The sequence below is a fragment of the Asterias rubens genome, chromosome 9, assembly GCF_902459465.1.
Source record: "Asterias rubens chromosome 9, eAstRub1.3, whole genome shotgun sequence".
NCBI lineage: Eukaryota > Metazoa > Echinodermata > Asteroidea > Forcipulatida > Asteriidae > Asterias > Asterias rubens.
Genome location: NC_047070.1, coordinates 5,524,107 through 5,545,640, shown reverse-complemented (window position 1 = coordinate 5,545,640; position 21,534 = coordinate 5,524,107). Strand labels below are relative to the sequence as shown.

General features: G+C 38.3%; 1 protein-coding gene across 1 annotated transcript; it reads left to right on the top strand.

The window, feature by feature from the left end:
• Positions 1 to 7,297, top strand: LOC117294983 (metabotropic glutamate receptor-like). The gene is made up of 2 exons (XM_033777542.1): positions 1 to 190; positions 5,650 to 7,297. Exons 1-2 carry the CDS (start codon positions 164 to 166, stop codon positions 6,112 to 6,114), a joined length of 492 nt encoding a protein of 163 aa, XP_033633433.1. The 5' UTR covers positions 1 to 163; the 3' UTR covers positions 6,115 to 7,297.
• The last annotated feature ends 14,237 nt before the right edge of the window (positions 7,298 to 21,534 follow it).

Below are 21,534 nucleotides of genomic sequence, written 5' to 3'. Positions count from 1 at the left end.
AACAACGGACTGGAAACGAACCACGGCATGAAGAGTTTGTACTGATTTTTAGTTGGCTTAGTTCTGACAGAACTAATGATTGATTTTGGTTACTACCCCGGCACTGATGAACTCATAACAAGACCACCTTGACCAACCTTCTCTGCAATTACTTTTGGAGAAAATGGACGTCTTGACAAACATCTTGAAGGTACGAGGTCGTAACTAAATTTATTATTTCCTTTCAATTTAGATGTTTACATGTGCATTCAAACAAAATGTTGAGGAAACTTAGAAGAATAACCGCCTCATCGTGTTAAATTGGATTCCGTTGCCGTGGTCGATATAATATTCCTCAGGGAGAAAAGGGAGTTGTAGTTTTTCTACATTTTCCCGCACTGATCCCGGTCACACTGACTATATGGGCGTACTTGTAAGGATATTCCGTAGACGAAACATCATGAATTTACATCATCTCAAAAAGTTGTGATAGCTGTCTTATCCTTATAGTTTCTGTAGCCTTTTTTATTTTCTACATTGCCGCTGTGAAATGACATGGAAACTCTCAGCACACAAGGAATAAATTCATTTCCATTGTGTGTTTTGTTTGCATTCCTTACGGTATCTCGTGGCATTTCTTCATTCAACCCATTTGTGAGTTAAAGTTTGAATAATGTGTAGTACAATTACTTATTTGGTCACAAGCTCTTAAACTAAACTGCTCAGACTCGGACTACAAAGACATGTGCCATATAACAGCTCGGTGATAGCTTTTGTATATCAACCTTCTGTGCACCATTGTGCCGTACACATTCATTCAAAATAGTACATGGGGTGTTTGCGTCTCTTACGTAGCTACGCTAAATTTACTTGCTCTTTCACCTGCCTCTTTAGGTGCCACAATCTTTTTGGTTGGTGGCAATCTATTATGCTAATCAAACTTGCGCTGCCCAAAATAAATCTAATGCTTTTTGAAGCATACAACAAACTTACTTTTCGCTTCGATCATATTTCCATGCAGTATTTGACTCTGGCGTTTTTACTTTGCGAAGTTACCATGATAACATCACTCATTCCTTTTCAATACAAAACGTGTCAACGTTTAACTCTGTCAGTGCTCGCTTTTTCTTTTCTTTTTCTGTTTTTGAACCTAAATTCCATAACTTTTTGGAGTCTTTTTTTCTGTAAAACAAAAACTTTATTTACCAATTGAAGTGTATCTTGCTGATATGTGTTGCCCTAGGTACATCTCAAAGTCATTATTTATTAAGTAACATTGACCTCGCATTATAACATGTATAGTAGCGGTAAAACAACCATTGTATAACGTGAGAATTGTGGAGTACATAAGAAAGATTGTTACGTACATGTACGATTATGGCGTTCTAAAATTATATAAAGTAGATCGTAAATTTACGACCTTTGCGCTGAAAAAGAGTGTTATCGGCTTTAAATATTATTCAATGAAAAAACGATGACAAATGACACATCTTCTGACTATGGTAAAAACAGCATACAGGAAATGTGTTCTTCTTTCAAATAAAATGAACAATGCCTTATAATTTACGAGACAACTTATTTTGATCCAAATACAATGAAGTAGGTTTATTTTCAGAATCCATTAAGCTCATAAATAGGTATCATCGAGTTGTGTTTACCCTCTCAATTCATAGATTGTGGCAGTCAAGGCCTTTTGCAATTAAAGGTGGGTGAATCGCGGATTAGTTTCTCCGCAACAAAGGAGGATAACAATAAAAACAATTAAATGCTGCAATTTTTCCCAGTGGATTTGTTTTAATATCAGTCTCCACGGGAATCTAAACCATAAAACCCAACGATATTATATAACTGAGCTATCCCCGGTTTCGTTATGCACTCCACGGCCCAAAGGATGCTATCATTCATTGAGGATTAGCGAATTTTTTTTACCTGCCAACCTGACCTCAATTTGAAAGCAACCTTCATCCCAGCAGTGCGTAAGTTATTGACTACCCGGGCACTATAAATGTCCCCCACTTCTCCAAATAACCTCAGGAATCAAGTTTTTAGCCAGATTGGATGTTCGTAGTTCAGTTAAAGCCGCGGATGTTGTTGATTTTCACCCGGGACTGACTTTTACTATAGTGGGGGAGAAATCCTCGCGACGACGGTTTTCCTTGAAAACTACTCAATACATGCTAGGATTTGAATTTGAGCGATACCAAGCAATGGAATGACAGCGGTTATGATGACTTAATAGCGTACCATCAGCTGAGTGTATTTTAGTCTCGGAAAACATTTTTAAAACTTCGAATAAAGCGCCCTTTTTGAAGATTCCTACCCGCGTGGACACATATTTGAACTCTACAAAAGATTTATTGTTTGTCCCGATTCATAAAAGCATAACTAAGGATGAATGCAAAGATGCAACTCATAGTTCTACTTGTTGGACTATCTCTTCCTTTGCAATCGGATGGTATCGCCGTACCAGCGGCCGCACAAGTGAGTTTCGCCCGGTCTGGGGATGTTATTCTCGGTGCAACCTTCCCGTTCCATCACTCTTCCTGGGGGCAGTGTGAAGGACAAGTGAGCAGTTGGTTTATTCAGATTTCGGAGATCTTCCAACATGCAATCGACCAGATCAACGGACGCGACGATCTTCTCGCGAACATCACCATCGGTTTTGATATCCGTGATGACTGCCTTTCGGAGACGGTTGCGATGTGGTCCGCTCTTGCCTTGGCAAGCACATCGGATAGAAACCAGACCTATGTCGATTTTAAGAAGATATCATCCCCAGAAAGAGGCAATCTCATCGGGATTGTTGGAACGATTTCCAGTAGTACAAGCATCCCAGCTGCCCAAGCCGCTAACATTTACCGCGTCCCAATAATCTCAGCATTTGCAACGAGTAATGAGCTGAGCGACAAGAGCAGGTTTCCAAACTTCCTCCGGACCGTCCCTCCAGACAAACTCCAAGCCTCGGCTATCGTCGACATCCTTCTCCGATTCAATTGGAAGTACATCGGTCTCTACTTTGACTTTAGCAGCTACGGCATCCATGGAGCGCAAGAAATACAAAAAATTGCAGTGGAACGAGACATCTGTCTTGCATTTTCGGTTCCCGTCAGGTCCAATGCACCCCAACAAGAACTGGACGACGCTGTTCAGAAACTGAACGATTTCGAAAAAGTGAAAGTTGTTGTCATGTTCATGTCAGAGAGTGTCGCTATCGCAATCACGAGCAACATACATATCAAGGCTGGTAATCGCTCCATTACATTCATTGGAAGTGACTCATGGGGTAACAAGTTGGATTCATTTGAAGAGGAAAGCATCCGCGGCAGTCTTTTCGTCCGTGTAAAGAAACACACCATCCCAGGTTTCGAGGAATATTTCCGTCAACACGAGCTTGATCCCGATGTTAGTAAAGTGAGCCCCTGGTTTAATGACTTTCGGATGGAATGGATGCGGGAAAGTAACTGCTCCCATTCAAAAGATTGTCCTATACCACTCCACTCCGAGGATAGCTTTATTGTCGATGCAGTTCTGGCCTACGCATATGCTCTTCAAAACTTGCTGGACGACCTTTGTGGGAATGACACTTGTGCCGAGACATTGAAAACTCTCACTGGTAACGATCTTTTACCGTATTTAATGGACGTTGAATTTGAAGGGATTGCGGGTCATTACAGATTTGACAGCTCCGGTGATCCAGGTGGCAAATTCCGCATTCTAAACCTGCAACGAGATATGTCTGGTAAGTATGAGTTTGTCGAGATAGGCGAGTGGGACTTAGCTGAAGCAACGCCCTTACGTTTAAACACCCCAGCGGTACAGTGGGTCGGGACACAGCCACCCACATCACTTTGCGTCGACGTTTGCTCCTCTGGCTCCATTGAAATACCACTAGAGAAAAAGTGTTGCTTTGGCTGCCAACGCTGCCCTTTAAATGCAATCGTTGCCAACAAGACCATGTGTCAGGAATGCCAGAAGGATTTGTGGCCAGATGAGACTTTTAAACAATGTCTCCCGATTATCCCTACCCTGCCAGATTTGAACAGTCCGGTGGTTGTTGTCATCATTGCCCTATCTGTCTCTGGTATTGTACTCTCCGCTCTCGCAGCTGCAGGTCTGTTCTTCTACCGTAAACACATTCTAATAAAAGCATCAAGTCGAGAGCTGAGCACCTTCAACATCCTTGGGCTCACTTTGGCTTTTGTGTCTCCATTCTTGCTCCTTCTACCCCCGACGTATGTTTCATGTCTGTCATCAGAGATAGTGGTGTCTTTGTGCATCACCCTGACGTATGCTCCGACGCTCCTGAAGGTAAACCGGATCCACAGGATCTTCGAGGCGGGTAAGAAGTCCAACAAGCGCCCTCGGTTCATCGGTCCACGGGTCCAGATTGTCTTCGTACTCGTTGCTGTCATCCTAACGGTAGGCTTGTAATTAATCTTTCATTAAAAATACTCTGTTGTTGTTTTATATCCTGAAATTTGTAGGGCTTTTTATCCTGCAGCGCTACTTTGCATCGCTCCATTCTTTAAAATTTCGGTCAAAATATTAAGGTGGAACTACTTTCATAAAACTCAAGTAGATAGCCCGGTCGAGGAAACGAAATAACTTTCATTTGTTTTACTTTTTAATTGATTTTACATGTCCATATTTTACTTGAACTCCGTGGTGCGTGAATATTCAGGGGTGGCCATCAAGAGCACTCTGTGCCTCAGTTAAAAAAAATGGATTAAACTCATTCTAAACAATAAACAGGAACAAGCCATGTTGATCTCAGCGCAACCTATAAAAACAAATCCACATCCAACACAATCCCGGAGATTTTGTCCCCGTGGCAAAATGTTATAGGATAAACTGTGCTCAACGGAGATTATGTCCCCAGGTTTTAGCGTCCACCGACGGAACTTCAGAGGGGCACTATTTTCTTGTAGGTTTGACACCCATTTTCACCCGTAAAACAGCAATTTTGTGAGCAGTAAAAAATACATTTTTTTATTGAAGACGTGTAGCATTGTAGTAACGTGGCCTTATAAAGTAATCACACGTTGCAGCTTTACCTTAATTATATGTTTTTAAAGAATGTTTTACGATAGTGAATCAACATAAGGTTGCGGACCTAAGTTCAAGACTTATGCAGGCAGCCTATATCCCCCCCCAAAAAAATTGAGTTTATTTAGTGAGAATGAACAACAACAGTTTTTTGTTTTATTGTCTTTTAAGGTTCCAAGTGTCGCACAAAGGCAACAAATGAAGATTATACAAATATAACTACATTTAATTCTTAAATGAGAGGGGGTCCAATTCCCCTGGCGAACGGAAAAAACCGAAGCCGTTGGGACAGAATCCCCTAGGAGCCCCCCCCCCCGGACTTTTGTGCGGGGATACCATTCACTGTGACACCAGGGATGGAATTCACAAAGAATTTAGACTAGTCTTCTCTCTTGTTATAGGTTGAGTACTTGTCCTAACATGGCGCACTGGTATTGTAAACAATTTATTTTCTTTCCCAAAAAAAAGCATTGTCGTGTTTCTTGATGGTTCTCGTGCAAATAGGCTACGTTTTCATGGTAACAAAGCTGCCCGATTGGGATATTTACAAGAAATGTACAAGTTTCAAAAGTAACAAAGTTGATATTGCTTTTCATGGGAAATATTTCGTATTGTTTTTAAAAGATTGTGATCAGCTTCATCGGAGCTCTGATCAGCCCGAGTACACCCGAGAAACAGTACTTCAGCCCCCCTACCGGCTACATCGAAACCTTTTGCAAATTCGGTTACGGTTTCCTGGTATCGACATTCTACAACCTCATGATGATCTTGACTTGTTGCTACTACGCATTCAAGGCCCGCCGGGTACCAAGCAACTACAACGAATCCAAGTTCATCGCGTTGAGTGTTTATTCCACACTTGTTTTCGGCATGGCAGCGGTGCCCGTCTACATCACTGCTGTGTACACACTGCAGAAGGTAGCAACGTTCTGTCTTGCGTTACTCCTGAACGCGTTCTTGACGCTCTTTTGTGTCTATCTGCCCAAACTGTACGCCATACGGTTTGATGTCGAGGTAGAACTGTGTGAGTGGAAGGCGAGCACGTCTGTTTCTGCCGCGGTCTCTACTACAGTGCCAATATCCCAGTAGAGAAACCTGTGCGAAATTTCATGGCTCTGCTTACCGTAAGCAAAGAATCGGCGCTTACGGAAGCAGGAAATTATCGGAGTACGTCAAGCGTATTCAACGGGTTAACAATTATTTTTTGCGAGTGCGCGCGTTATCTCAAGGGTACCAGGCACTCTGACGCAACTAAAATTCGACGCTTGCACGGTAAGCGGAGTATGGTGATGCGATGAATTCAGCGGTAGGCAGAGCCATGAAGTTAGGCCCCAGTTAAACCAACAGCAAGCCTAAATACGCCCTCTACTGCCGGTGTCGCATGCAATTATGTCCTCTATGGAATACTATCCGGAGGACATTAATGCATAGGATTAATGTCCGCCGGACGGTTTTGCATATGCAATCGTGTCCGCCAGGACGCTGCTGCACAATGCAATTGTGTCAGCCCGGACACATTCATATGCAGTTGTGTCCACCCCGTGCAAAACCGTCCTTGCAGTAAGTTAAACGCCCTTGGTCGACAGAACATGTTCGCAATTTGTTTTACGAGCTAAGTGCATGTCATGAATGACATAGGAATTGTTCGGCAGTTGGGTATTCGCTGCAATCATAAAATACGTGAATATTCATGCAGCAAATAGTACGTAGTTTCGGTGCATGCACGCTCGCTTACGCGCACACATACATGTATACTCATGTAAATGTCCGCCAGACAGTTTTTGCATAGCTCCGGACACGATTGCATATTTAAAAGTATCCGGAGCGGACAGTATTGCATGGCGGACACAATTGCATCTGACACCGGTATACGAGTTGACGATGTCGGATCCGTCTCGTCCAAACTTAGGCCCTTTTCGAAACCGCGGCTTCGGCTTTGGATTAGGCTTCAGGCTCCGTCCTCTCGTCTGAAGCCCAGAGCAACATACGTAAAGCACGCGCAATATTGTCATAACAACCATGGGGCCAAGCTATAGCCTGAGACGAAAAGTTTTCATAACACCGATACAATTAATAGCACTGTAGTGGCCGTTGGGATCAAATAACCAAACCTCAACACAAAGTCTTGAAATACTGTTACGCACATTGTTCTTGTTGACAAAGTAACTCAACATCGAATTACAAGTCATATTCACTGGCTTTAAAGTGAAGGTACACGTTTGGTAATTACTCAAAACAAATTTTAACTTAAAAACTGACTTGGTAACGAGCATTGGAGAGCTGTTGATAGTATAAAACATTGTGATAAACGGCTCCCTCTGAAGTAGCATAGATTTTGAGAAAGAGGTAATTTTTCGCTAAAATAATAAGACTTCTAGCCAGAAGTCTTTTATTCCTATCTGAAAGCACACAAATTCGTCCAACAAGGGTGTCTTTTTTTCTCATCATTTTCTCGCAACTTCGATGACCAATAATATTGAGCCCACATTTTTAAGGGCTTGTTATTTTATGCTAATGTTGGGATGCACCAAGTGAGAAAACTGCTCTTTGACAATAACCAAACGTGAACCTTCCCTTTAACATGTGTTCTTTCATCGGGTTATTGTACACGTTCCTCATGTGACACTCCTGTATTGTTTGAATCTCATGTGAAATTAGTATAGAGAATTCAGCAGCGCTATAGCATAGTCATAAGATTTTTTCAGACTAGAGATTTGCTTCTCCTGTTTTGTATTCTGCTCCTTTCTATGGTACCTTTTCTATCTGACTCATTGTGTTGCCCATGGGTCTGTGTTAAAGACAGCGGACACTATTGGTAATTGTCTAAGACTAGTCTTCTCACTTGGTGTATCTCAACATATCCATTACAAACCTGTGAAAATTTGAGCTCAATTGGTCGTCGAAGGTGCGAGATATTATAATGAAAGAAAAAACACCCTTGTCACACCATGGCCACACGAAACTTTTTTCCTTTCAGATGCTTGAATTCGAGACCTCAAAACTCTAAATCTGAGGTCTCGAATTCAAGTTCATGGAAAATAACTTCTTTCTCGAAAACTACGTCACTTCAGAGGGAGCTTTTTCTCACATGGTTTTATACTATCAACCTCTCCCCGTTACTCGTAATCAAGAAAGGTTTTATGCTAATAATTATTTTGAGTAATTACCAAGAGTGTTCGCTTTCTTTAACATATTAAGGCCGATTACATTTAGAGGTTTATTGTTGATTTTAGTTATAAAGAGCTAGTGTAACAACATGACAAGAAAGCGCTCAAACTTCTACTACATTTTGTCCATCCTTTGCATTGATTTATTATATTAATTGGTTTATTTCATAAAAAACATTACAACGTAATGAAAAGTATGACAACCGATAGGGTTGATTTGCACTAGAACATGTACAGTATAAAAATTTAGTAGCTAAAAGATTTAAAAGTGTAAACACACAAGTATATCCTAAAATGTATTGGAAAACGATCATACTCACTGTTTGGAGTTGCCGTTAAGTTAATGTTTAATGTCTAACAAACGACTTTTTGGGGTAGTGTGTCTAATGTGTAATAATTTGTTGTATTAACCGTTTTGACGATTACTTGATGTTCGCGCACGTAACAACTGCAATGTGATTTGTCAATTAGTTAAAACAAACAAGTCAATGTTGTTTTTAGAACAGATGTGTTTGTCTAAAAGACATATTTATTTCCTAACTCACCTTTTATAGGTGATGTATCAGCACTGTAGAAAAAGAAGCGATCGAACATCGTGTAAATCGTGTACGTCGTGACAAACCACTTAAAGGAACATTACATAACTGGTTTTGCTAACAAAACATTTTCTGGCAGTGTAAAGCACTTTATGAAATCCACCATACATAAACTGACAAACTTGTACAATTTTGAGATCGATCGGCCATCCGGATCACGAGAAAATAGTGAAAAAAACGATTTACACATTTTGCATGAAATTGATGCAAACAAAAAAAATGAATAAAAAACACATTGAGCGATAAACTTCAAAATGCGAAATTAGATTATTTATTTCGCATCAAAATATGACATTTCAGACAGAAATATTTCAAATGATGTTTTCTACTATCTTCATCATTAAACCGTGTAGGTTTTATGTAAATCCGTGATCTTCACGATTTTGTGTCTTACCAATTCTGTAACGTTCTTTTAAACTCCTGATCACTTTTATTCTTGAATATTTGTTGTAGGCTGTTCTTTATTTAAATGCTCTTATCTAACTCTATACTAAGGGAATAAAAGGGTAGCATGGAGTTCTTAAACGGCCTTTTAAAACCGACAGGGTCGTTGCCGGCCGTGTGATAAAGGACCGAGGCGAAAGCGAGGGCCTTTACCGCACGGCCACGACCCTGCAAGGTTTTAAACGGCCGTTTAAAAAACGAGTCACTACTCTTTTTTTCCCGTTCATAAATGCATTTTTTGTTAAAATGCGTAATAAAGTAAGAAACTTTGTAAAATTTATCCGTTTTCCGAAATACTTGAGCTCTCCACGTACGTTTGTTGCACTTTTACTGGTGTGCATTCCAGACAGTTTTTCGGATGTGCATTCATGCGCGTATAGTCTTGGTGCAAGACGTTTTACCGTTTTCCTTTCACGCACAGGCAGCGCGGCCAACTCACCAACAGCGCCCGCATCGCCCGTAACGAGAAACGTCGTGCATCAAGACTAGCGTGTAGTATCCGAAAACAGCCGGTTGTAAACAGTTCCAGCTGGTTATTATCAACCGTTTATAACACGCACGTGACGCGCTCCCCACCAATAGGAATAGCGAAACTGTCCCGAGGTATTTATGTATACTAATTAACTGTGTTACTATTACAACTGCATGCGGACACCGTGGCGCATTATTGCCAGCGTTAACTCGTGTCATTTTCTTTTATAAAATTAAAATCCGAGTTGTGAATCGGCATGATAATCTTGTGAATAGCGATGTCATTTGCTTTGTAGCTCTGCAAATGGCATTCATTTAGACATAGTTGTCGTGTCGTTGTACTGAACCGCCAGAACATAGTTGCAGTTTCTGTGGTGACAACAACCACACGGCCCGGAGAGGTGTTAATTTCAGTATTTTTCCTCAGTTTTGGGTTGCAATGTTGTCTGAGTCTTGACTTAGTCGGTTGTGTCTCAAACATTCATGAAATAGTCTTCCGGATGCCGTATTCTACATAGCAACACAAAAAAATGCACACAGTGTTATTTGTTTTATACCGCAAACCAAATAATTGTACGCATGTGTGCAAACTACATTCCAATAGCGCCCTCTTTTGAATCAAGCTCATCCAGCCCTTGTTAATTTTACATCATGAGGGACAGAATCTGCGCGGCCAGATTTCCCAAAGACATCGAGTCCGCGGCTGAGTTTAAAGAAAATTGCAAAGAGAAGTGCTCTTAAATTGACGGTCACCCTGTTAGGGAAACCCATCCCTGTTTTCAATACCCTATTTTACATATTATTACTTCCCAATTAAGGCTGTACTAAGGCTGTACGAAGAGAAGTGTTCTTAAATTGACGGTCACCCTGTTAGGGAAACCCATCCCTGTTTTTAATACCCTAATTTACATATTATTACTTCCCAATTAAGGCTGTACTAAGGCTGTACGAAGTGAAGTGTTCTTAAATTGACGGTCACCCTGTTAGGGAAACCCATCCCTGTTTTTAATACCCTATTTTACATATTATTAATTCCCAATTAAGGCTGTACTAAGGCTGTACGAAGAGAAGTGTTCTTAAATTGACGGTTACCCTGTTAGGGAAACCCATCCCTGTTTTTAATACCCTAATTTACATATTATTACTTCCTAATTAAGGCTGTACTAAGGCTGTACGAAGAGAAGTGTTCTTAAATTGACGGTCACCCTGTTAGGGAAACCCATCCCTGTTGTTAATACCCTAATTTACATATTATTACTTCCCAATTAAAGGCTGTACTTGTTGGCACATATAACCGATTGTCAATAATTATTTACCTTCCATCCTCGTTGATTTTGGTTTAATTTATCAGTCAATGTCTCGTAAGATAGTGTCTACCTCGTTGTATTTTGTGAATCATTATATTAAACCAATATCTCTCTTATTAATGGGTATCCATTTTCGATTGTGTATTGGTCATTGAGCCCAAATGTTCTCAGGCTTGTCACTTTATGCTTATGATGGGATACACTAAAGTGAGAACACTGGTCTTTGACAATTACCAAACGTGTACCTTCCCTTTAACTAAGGTTCTAAAAATTTAGTTATTATCTTATTTACAAATTTAAGAGTAGGCCCCACCCGAGAGGGTGATGTTCGTGACGTCAATCGAGGCACGATATTTGAAAAGAAAATGCTGCACAGTGCTATAAACGACGTCGGACCTGACCACTACGCACTATTGCTCTAGTGAGTCTGACCAGCCATGCAGGCTAAACCCCATCTTTAGTTGTTTTGCTGCATCCAGCAACAATACACTTGGTCGACATGCCGGAAAATGCAAGAAAACAACTTTTTCGAAACGTAGAAACTCAATGACTATGCATGTAATTTGCACGTATGTTTTATCTACGCATCAAAGCAAAGTCTGCCTCGATTGACGTCACAAAAGGGGTAGGCGGAGTCAACCCCAACAACTTTAAATATTTTTTAAACATAATATAAATCGTGACAAACAATTACTAAACAAATTGTTTTATTGCTACTAAACATATACTCTTATGTTTGTAGAGAAAAAAAATTATATTTCCAGGTGACTTTAAGGCAAATTTTCAAGGCAAGTTTCCAAGGCAACATTGTGGCATTTAAATGACACTTCGCTACATTTATAAGGTGTCTTGCCACTCCAAGGGAATTCAGACAAAGGTTTGGTTCATATATGTGAGCTCGCATTAAGCTATTCCTGAGACATCTTCCTTGACCTTGGTGGGAGATGCATCTTACAGCTCACTTATCATGGCCTTTTATGAAGGGTGAACAAAATAAGGTAATGAGAATAAGGCATTAACTGGACAGTAAGCACGTAGGAAATAAGTTTTAAAGTGTGTCGGGAAAAAAAATCCTTAAAGTGTGCACGATGTGTACAACAATCTAGTTCCATGATAATGGGAGTGTAGATTTCGGTTCTGCCGAAGTAAGTTTCTGATTATTGATACTTTCCCTACCCGCCGTTCTTAATTCAGTTACATTGAGTGCGACCTCTTTTAAATCTACCTTTTCCATTTTTTTTTAATGTCCTCTTTTGGCAAGATTTTGTAGGCCACTGTGACTTCATTATGTTCTGTTTGACAAGTTCACAACTCCAGAAATTGTGCGTAAAAAAAAAAAAAAAAAGACGCGGTCGGCATTTCTATCCCTGGTTTGTCTGACGAGGCGAGAATGTAACTTAATTGTTTGAAAGGTTAATACACAAGAGTTGCTCGATCGTGACGTCGAATAATTAAATTAAAGATGTTTTGTTTTTTTAAAGCTTCCCTTGTTATATCGAGAGAAAAAATTCAGACATAACAATTCTGAAAACAATACAATATTTTCGTGCTCAGGTTAGAAAATCATCGCTTATATCATATCGCCAAAGATGTTTGAGGAACTTGTTCTGTTTTTGTAACTTCCTTTGCAATCGGATGGTATCGCCGCACCAGCGGCCGCACAAGAGAGTTTCGCCCGGTCTTGGGATGTTATTCTCGGTGCAACCTTCCCGTTCCATTCCTGGTCCTCGACGCCGTGTGGAGGTGGACTCAGTCGGTGGGCAATCGAGCTTTCAGATACCTTTATCTACGCAATTAATGAGATCAACGGACGCGACTATCTACTCGCGAACATCACAATCTGTTATGATATTCGTGATGACTGCCCTTCCAAAACGGTTGCGATGTGGTCCGCTCTTACCTTAGCAAGTACATCGGATAGAAACCAGACCTATGGTGGCTTTAAAGCCATTATACATTGTACACTTTCGGTACAGAAAAAAAAAGTCAACAGATTTACAAATAATTTACAGGGTTTACAGAAGGTAATGGTAAAAGACTTCTCTTAAGATAATAGGTTATGAAATGCTTTACTTTTTGAGAAAACAGTAAAACAATATGAATCTCGAAAGCGAGAATTACGGATTTATTTTAAACACATGTCATGACACGGCGAAACGTGCAGAAACAAGAGTGTGTTTTCCCGTTATTTTCTCCCGACTCCGATGACCGATTGAGCCTAAATGTTCACATGTTTGTTATTTTATATGTTGTAATACACGAAGTGTGGGACTTGGACAATACAGTTTACCGAAAGTGTAAAGTGTACCAAGATTGTTAGAAATACAGAACCTGTTTGCAGTAAACCACATTAGATGTTTTATAAATATTTTTGCAAGTTGTTTTCTGAAAACCTGAGGGAGATTTACATACAAATAAGTTACAATTTTCTACTAACGCGTTCCCATCACATTTCACAAAGAAACAGTAAAACAATTTTTTATTTAATTCCCGGCTCACTTAAATTCAATTAAAAAATATATAATAAAATCACATCCATAATTTGTCAAGGGAGTCGTTCGTTTTTTGAATGAATAGTCACTGAACAAAAATAGCAACATTGTACAAGGATTATTGTTGATGGAGTTGATGCGCCTTGAACACCCAGCACGGTGGATATGTGCGCATTACAAGTCTTATTATTAGTAGTAGTAAAATGGGTCCTGTCATCTAGTTTTTACAGAACTAAACCAAATCAAGATAATTCAATTAAAAGCTGTTGTCATATCTTTCATAGTACATCGTTATATAGGGTTTTACAGATCCAGAACGTCACTATAAACATTACAGAAACATATGGTTTTCTAGAGTTCTTCACGTAAGTTACACTTCATGACGTGGAATGTCCTCGGCGATACTGAATTAGTTTTTTGTCACCATGGTTGGCTTGAGTGCACAATTTTTGGTTATGTAATTCTCACCACAACTGAACCCAGTTGTTGGATAATTTTGTTGTCTAAGTTTTAAAAATGGCAAATTTTACAGTGGATACAATTTATACGGAAATGTTAAGAAATTTAAGTCCTACGACCTTCACTGAAGGATTAATTTCTTCTTTTCACATTTCTTCTTATTTTTCCATAGAGGCAAACTTTTATTAAAATCCAATGAAATATTCTCCAATGAATTGCCTTCACAACATCTACAAAATGTCTTACTTTACTGTAGATAAAATTGATACGGAAGTTATTCACAATGTAGGCCTTACTGACCTTCACTCCAGGATTAAAATTCTGCTCCTTTTAATTCTTCTTCTTCTACTTCCATAAAGTGAAAACCAATATAAAACTCCAAAGAAATATTCTTGACTTCAAACTGTGTAATGAATTGCCTTCACAACATATAAAAATGTATAAAATTCATACTGACTTTGTTTATAATGTAGCCCATGTAATGTACTGACATTCACTCGAATTTATTATACCATAGTTCATTGTTACTACAGTTTAACTTTTAGCAATAATTTGTGACTAATTTGTTTTGCTCAACTTAGCTTTGAAGACGTTTTCCATTTGTGTTGTTGTCGCTATTTGATAATAAAAAGGTCTGCCATTTCTATGTGTTTATGCATGGTTTGGTCCGAGTTTGAATATTGTTAACAAGACTGTGTATAGACGCATCTTTTTGTCGTAGTTTTGCGATTTCAGTACTGTGGTGAAGTTTCTGTTCCAACCAAAAAGGAACACAATTGTTTCTTTCCTTGATTTCAATATTTCTGGTTATGGAAGTGGGCTGTGGTGATGCAGTTATTTTCACAACTTACCTTAAAGGCACTATACACATTTGGTAATTGTCAAAGACCAGTGTTCTCACTTGGTGTATGCCATCAGAAGCAAAAATAACAAGCCTGTGAAATTTGGGCTCAATTGGTCATCGAAGTTGCGAGAGAATGATGGGGAAAAAACACCCTTGTTGGACGAGTTTGTGTGCTTTCAGATAGGAATAAAAGACTTCTAGCTAGAAGTCTTTTATTATTTTAATGAGATATAACCTCTTTCTCAAAAACTACGTTACTTCAGAGGGAGTCGTTTCCCACAACGTTCTCCGTTGCTCGTTACCAAGTCAATTTTTAAGTTGAAATTTGTTTTGAGATTGATCGGTTTTTGTGTTGTTGTAAAAATGTCTTATTTCACAGTAGATACCATTTGTACGGTAATTGTTCACAATGCATTGCCTTCACTGAAGTTATCGTCGTCCTTGCTATGATGATTGCGGAGTAAATTCCCAAGAAATTCAATACACCGCTGTAGTTTTAGATTTCATTATACCTTAATAGTTCATTGTTACTGTAGTTTAAATTTGTGCAAACATTTGTGATTAATTTGTTTTTGCTTAACTTAGCTTTGGAGACGTTTTCAATCGTGATGTTATCGTTATTTGATAAGAAAAACAGGCCTGCAATTCCGAGTTTGAATATTAAAAGTAAAAGTACTTTTTGTCGTGTTCTAAGTGTTTTTACGAACTCACAGTTACAGTATTGTGTTTTGTTGCTTATCTTGGCTAGGTTTCAACATGGCTGGCTTTACACTGTGCTGCGATATAGTGTTTTTTGTCACCATGGTTGGCTTGATTGCATAATTTTTGGTTATGTAATTCTCACCACAACTAAACCCAGTTGTTGGATAATTTTGTTGTCTTAGTTTTAAAAATGGCAAATTTTACAGTGGATACAATTTATACGGAAATGTTAAGAAATTTAAGCCCTACGACCTTCACTGAAGGATTAATTTCTTCTTTTCACATTTCTTCTTATTTTTCCATAGAGGCAAACTTTTATTAAAATCCAATGAAATATTCTCCAATGAATTGCCTTCACAACATCTACAAAATGTCTTACTTTACTGTAGATAAAATTGATACGGAAGTTATTCACAATGTAGGCCTTACTGACCTTCACTCCAGGATTAAAATTCTGCTCCTTTTAATTCTTCTTCTTCTACTTCCATAAAGTGAAAACCAATATAAAACTCCAAAGAAATATTCTTGACTTCAAACTGTGTAATGAATTGCCTTCACAACATATAAAAATGTATAAAATTCATACTGACATTGTTTATAATGTAGCCCATGTAATGTACTGACATTCACTCGAATTTATTATACCATAGTTCATTGTTACTACAGTTTAACTTTTAGCAATAATTTGTGACTAATTTGTTTTGCTCAACTTAGCTTTGAAGACGTTTTCCATTTGTGTTGTTGTCGCTATTTGATAATAAAAAGGTCTGCCATTTCTATGTGTTTATGCATGGTTTGGTCCGAGTTTGAATATTGTTAACAAGACTGTGTATAGACGCATCTTTTTGTCGTAGTTTTGCGATTTCAGTACTGTGGTGAAGTTTCTGTTCCAACCAAAAAGGAACACAATTGTTTCTTTCCTTGATTTCAATATTTCTGGTTATGGAAGTGTGCTGTGGTGATGCAGTTATTTTCACAACTTACCTTAAAGGCACTGTACACATTTGGTAATTGTCAAAGACCAGTGTTCTCACTTGGTGTATCCCATCAGAAGCAAAAATAACAAGCCTGTGAAATTTGGGCTCAATTGGTCATCGACGTTGTGAGAGAATGATGGGGAAAAAACACCCTTGTTGGACGAGTTTGTGTGCTTTCAGATAGGAATAAAAGAGAAGTCTTTTATTATTTTAATAAGATATAACCTCTTTCTCAAAAACTACGTTACTTCAGAGGGAGTCGTTTCCCACAACGTTCTCCGTTGCCCGTTACCAAGTCAATTTTTAAGTCGAAATTTGTTTTGAGATTGATCGGTTTTTGTGTTGTTGTAAAAATGTCTGATTTCACAGTAGATACCATTTGTACGGTAATTGTTCACAATGCATTGCCTTCACTGAAGTTATCGTCGTCCTTGCTATGATGATTGCGGAGTAAATTCCCAAGAAATTCAACACACCGCTGTAGTTTTAGATTTCATTATACCTTAATAGTTCATTGTTACTGTAGTTTAAATTTGTGCAAACATTTGTGATTAATGTTTTTTTGCTTAACTTAGCTTTGGAGACGTTTTCAATCGTGATGTTATCGTTATTTGATAAGAAAAACAGGCCTGCAATTCCGAGTTTGAATATTAAAAGTAAAAGTACTTTTTGTCGTGTTCTAAGTGTTTTTACGAACTCACAGTTACAGTATTGTGTTTTGTTGCTTATCTTGCCTAGGTTTCAACATGGCTGGTTTTACACTGTGCTGCGATATAGTGTTTTTTGTCACCATGGTTGGCTTGATTGCATAATTTTTGGTTATGTAATTCTCACCACAACTAAACCCAGTTGTTGGATAATTTTGTTGTCTTAGTTTTAAAAATGTAAAATTTTACAGTGGATACAATTTATACGGAAATGTTAAGAAATTTAAGCCCTACGACCTTCACTGAAGGATTAATTTCTTCTTTTCACATTTCTTCTTATTTTTCCATAGAGGCAAACTTTTATTAAAATCCAATGAAATATTCTCCAATGAATTGCCTTCACAACATCTACAAAATGTCTTACTTTACTGTAGATAAAATTGATACGGAAGTTATTCACAATGTAGGCCAATACTGACCTTCACTCCAGGATTAAAATTCTACTCTTTTTAATTCTTCTTCTTCTACTTCCATAAAGTGAAAACCAATATAAAACTCCAGAGAAATATTATTGACTTCAAACTGTGTAATGAATTGCCTTCACAACATATAAAAATGTATAAAATTCATACTGACATTGTTTATAATGTAGCCCATGTAATGTACTGACATTCACTCGAGGATTACAATATTCGTTTCAGCTTCTTCTTCTGTTTCCACAAAGACAGTAAAATAGTACATACAAATCCGAGGAAACATTATTGACCTCAACTCTCCGATGAATTGTCTTCACACCAGCACGGATTATTCTGGAGAAGGACCACTTTAAATTGGTTTCCAAATTTTCCAAATTGTTTTGGAACGTGCTCGCCTGCTCGTTCACGTCACGAAGCTCGAAGGGTTTTAATAAGAACAATGGGGGCACTGGATCAAAGTTTCATTCGGTATTTAATTCCCTATAACGTTAGTGTTTGGGTGTGTGTGGCTTAGGCCGTGTCCGAATTGGCGACTTCGGCTACAGCTACGGCTAGGGCGCACGCGTCTGCCATTATACTGACAGACGCGCTGATCTAGCCGTAGCTGTAACCAAAGTCGCCAATTCGGACACGGAATTATACTCTGACATATTCCTGAACGGTATTTCACTATATAGTTGGAAATAAGTTTGGTAAAACAAAAGCAGTACTGGAACATTTTAAAGCCATTGGACCCTTTCGGTACAGAACAAAAAGTTCACAGATTTACAAATAACTTACAGGGTTTACAGAAGGTAGTGGTGAAAGACTTCTTTTGAAATATTATTCCATGAAATGCTTCACTTTTTGAGAAAACAGTAAAACAATATCAATTCTCGATATCGAGAATTACGCATGTCATGACACGGCGAAATATGCGGATCCAAGGGTGGATTTCCTGTTATTTTCTCCCGACTCCGATGACCGATTGAGCCTAAATTTTCACAGGTTTGTTATTTTATATATAAGTTGTGATACACGAAGTGTGGGCCTTGGACAATACTGTTTACCGAAAGTGTCCAATGGCTTTAAAGGGTCTGTGTACTTTTTGTAGGACAAAAAAACAGATTTACATTAAACTTACACAGTTCGAAGATAAATGATAGTAGAAAGCTTCCCTGAAAATTTTACTTGCAGGGGTGCTGTAGTTACTTTGTGAGAAATGAGTAAAACAATGTCATGAAAATAATGTTCGTCTCAGTGATCATGAGACGAAAATTATTTTAGCATGTAAAAACGTATTGTCGTGACATTGTTTTACTGATTTCTCAAAAACTACAACACCTCAGCAACTAATATTTTAAGGTACGCTTTATCCTACCATTATCTTTAATGTAAGTTTAATGTAAATCTGTGGACATTGTGTTTTGTGTTACAAATAGTACCCAAATCCTTTAATGGGGGTGGTAAAGTTCATACCCAAAACTTCCATTATACCAACAAAAAGGCCATCTTTCATTGTGAAGTGAAAACAATTACAGACAAATTGTTACCGCTAGTTTAGTTTTTTGGCTCGAACGCAAGAGGGCGGGCATGCATTTTGTTGCTAAACAGAGATTTGCTTGTAGGCAAATTTGATTGGATATTAAGGAAGGGACATACGATATCTTAACTGATTGCAGAGTGAATCTTTGGTGGAATTAACTGCGTATAAGAGCCATTTTGGTTTTGTACTTTTTTTGTCGAACCAAGATTGTTGTTTGGAATCGTTTCATCTCGTTTGATATTATAACGTATAGCTCATGTCATTTACAACCGTGAAATGCAACTGGGAGAACCGAACTTTGTGATTGACACCAACTACACGTTCAAAATTAAATCGTGATGTATACATGGATTGTGCATTGTGTGACGCACTGTGAAGCGATACATAAAGGGCATGTACATGAGCAAGGAATCGGCAAAATAGTCACAAGCAGTGGTTATTGTGTTTAACGTGTTGCAGTTAAAATCCGCCGTTACACAAATCATACATCATCATCACTTTTGTGACCCTGGAGTGAAGTTCGTTGCCGATCAAACCTTTTGGCTAACAGGGGAGCCAGTAACGAGCGGAACTGTCCTGCATTTTGTATTATTAAGTTGCTTTTATTTTTATGCCTGGGTATATACTCACTCACTGGGGTTATTGAAGGAGCACGTTGCCTTGGATCGGTCGAGCTGGTCTTTGAAAAGCGTATGTAACCGTTTGTTATAAAATGCATATGATTAGAAAGATATTTTAAAAGTAGAATATAATGATCCACACAAGTATCACTCGAAATTGCGTGGTTTTCCTTTTACCTCGTTGACAAACACGGTCGGCCATTTATGGGAGTCAAATTTTTGACTCCCATAAATGGCCGACCGTGTTAGTTCACAAAGTAAAAGGAAAACCACGCACTTTCGAGGCAAATGTGTGTGGATCATTGTATTCTATTTTTAAAACAACTTTCTAACCATATGCATTTTATAACAGACGGTTACAAATGCTTTTCAAATACCAACTCGACCGATCCAGGGCAACGTGTCCCTTTAAACCTAAAGATGTTAACCTTATAATTCCAAGGTGGGTTGCAGGATGATAATTCTAATATTGTCATAAAATTCATACAAGCATCGATCTTGAATATTTTTCAATTTCAAGCTTGCCCGAAAGAAATCACAAGCTTCCACCCCACCACTAAAAAGTATTGCTCTAAATATAGCCGATACCATCGTGTACAAAACTCATCAAATAAGGTTTATATTCCACTGAAACATGAAATTTCCAGTATTTATCGTGAGCAGTGTATTTATTTCACTGCTTTCGCAAGAAAGCAAGTCATTATACAAAACTCAACCCAAGACGACGGCTACTTATTCTTCAGTGAGCAGTGCTCAACCAAGCATAAGTTATTTGCGGACTTGTTTTTTATGCATACGAAAGTTGAGTCCAGAAGCTATATACATCTCAACTTTTCCTCCAGAATAATATATTTCTTATTTCAAAAGTGTGTAGCTGTTTTGTTTTAGATACGGTATAGACGGTTCACTAAAACGCTTGATAAAACTCAAACCCGTGTTTTGTTTTAATATAGAAAACATCTTAAGTCAATAAATAAACACTCCTTGTTTATCAAGATAGCAGTATTTCTATGTGGAAATGAAAATTGGACTCTTTCAAACAATTGGTTCAAGGTTAACATTGTATGTTGTATTTCTTATTTGTTTATTTTTTTTTTGCTGTTAATGTTATGGATTTTCAGCGTGTATGTAATATGAGGAGTGGTCTGAAGTGTGAACAAAAATTCTCCGTGAAAAAAAATGTGGTGTTGTAATGTTGCGGTGTTGTTATATTCAATAGTTTCAAGTTGGTTTTGCCCCAAAACCTGTTTTATAACCTTTTGGGGTTTTCCCCCTAAAACATGTTTTATAACCTTTTTTCCTTTTTGTTAACCTCTTTTAAAAAAATTGCATCGGGGATATTGGAGCTTAGTACACACATTTTGCGTATTAAATTAATGTAAAAACTAAAGTGTGTTCTCTTTGACATATTTACCATATTCCTGCCATAGCCTACACCTCAGTCATAAAAACGTAAACTCAACTGGTAACTGCATGTAAAACCTTTACCCGACGTCCGTTCTTATCACCTGTCCTACGCAAGTTTGGAAATCGGGTTAAATTTGCTGTCCATGTAAGTAAATTAAGCACGACGGGTGTATCTTATTTTTAATATAATATAGACTACAAATAAGTTGAATTTCGCGTGGCAGTGCGCATGACTTGGCATATTAAATCTCGCATTGTCCTCGGAGTGGATATAAGCGGTAGAAGGACGGAAAAATCAAAGACAGTTCGACTTGAGGGAGAGAGACGAGCACCCTGGCTACAATATTGCTAGCTGAGATTTTAAAATAGTATCGC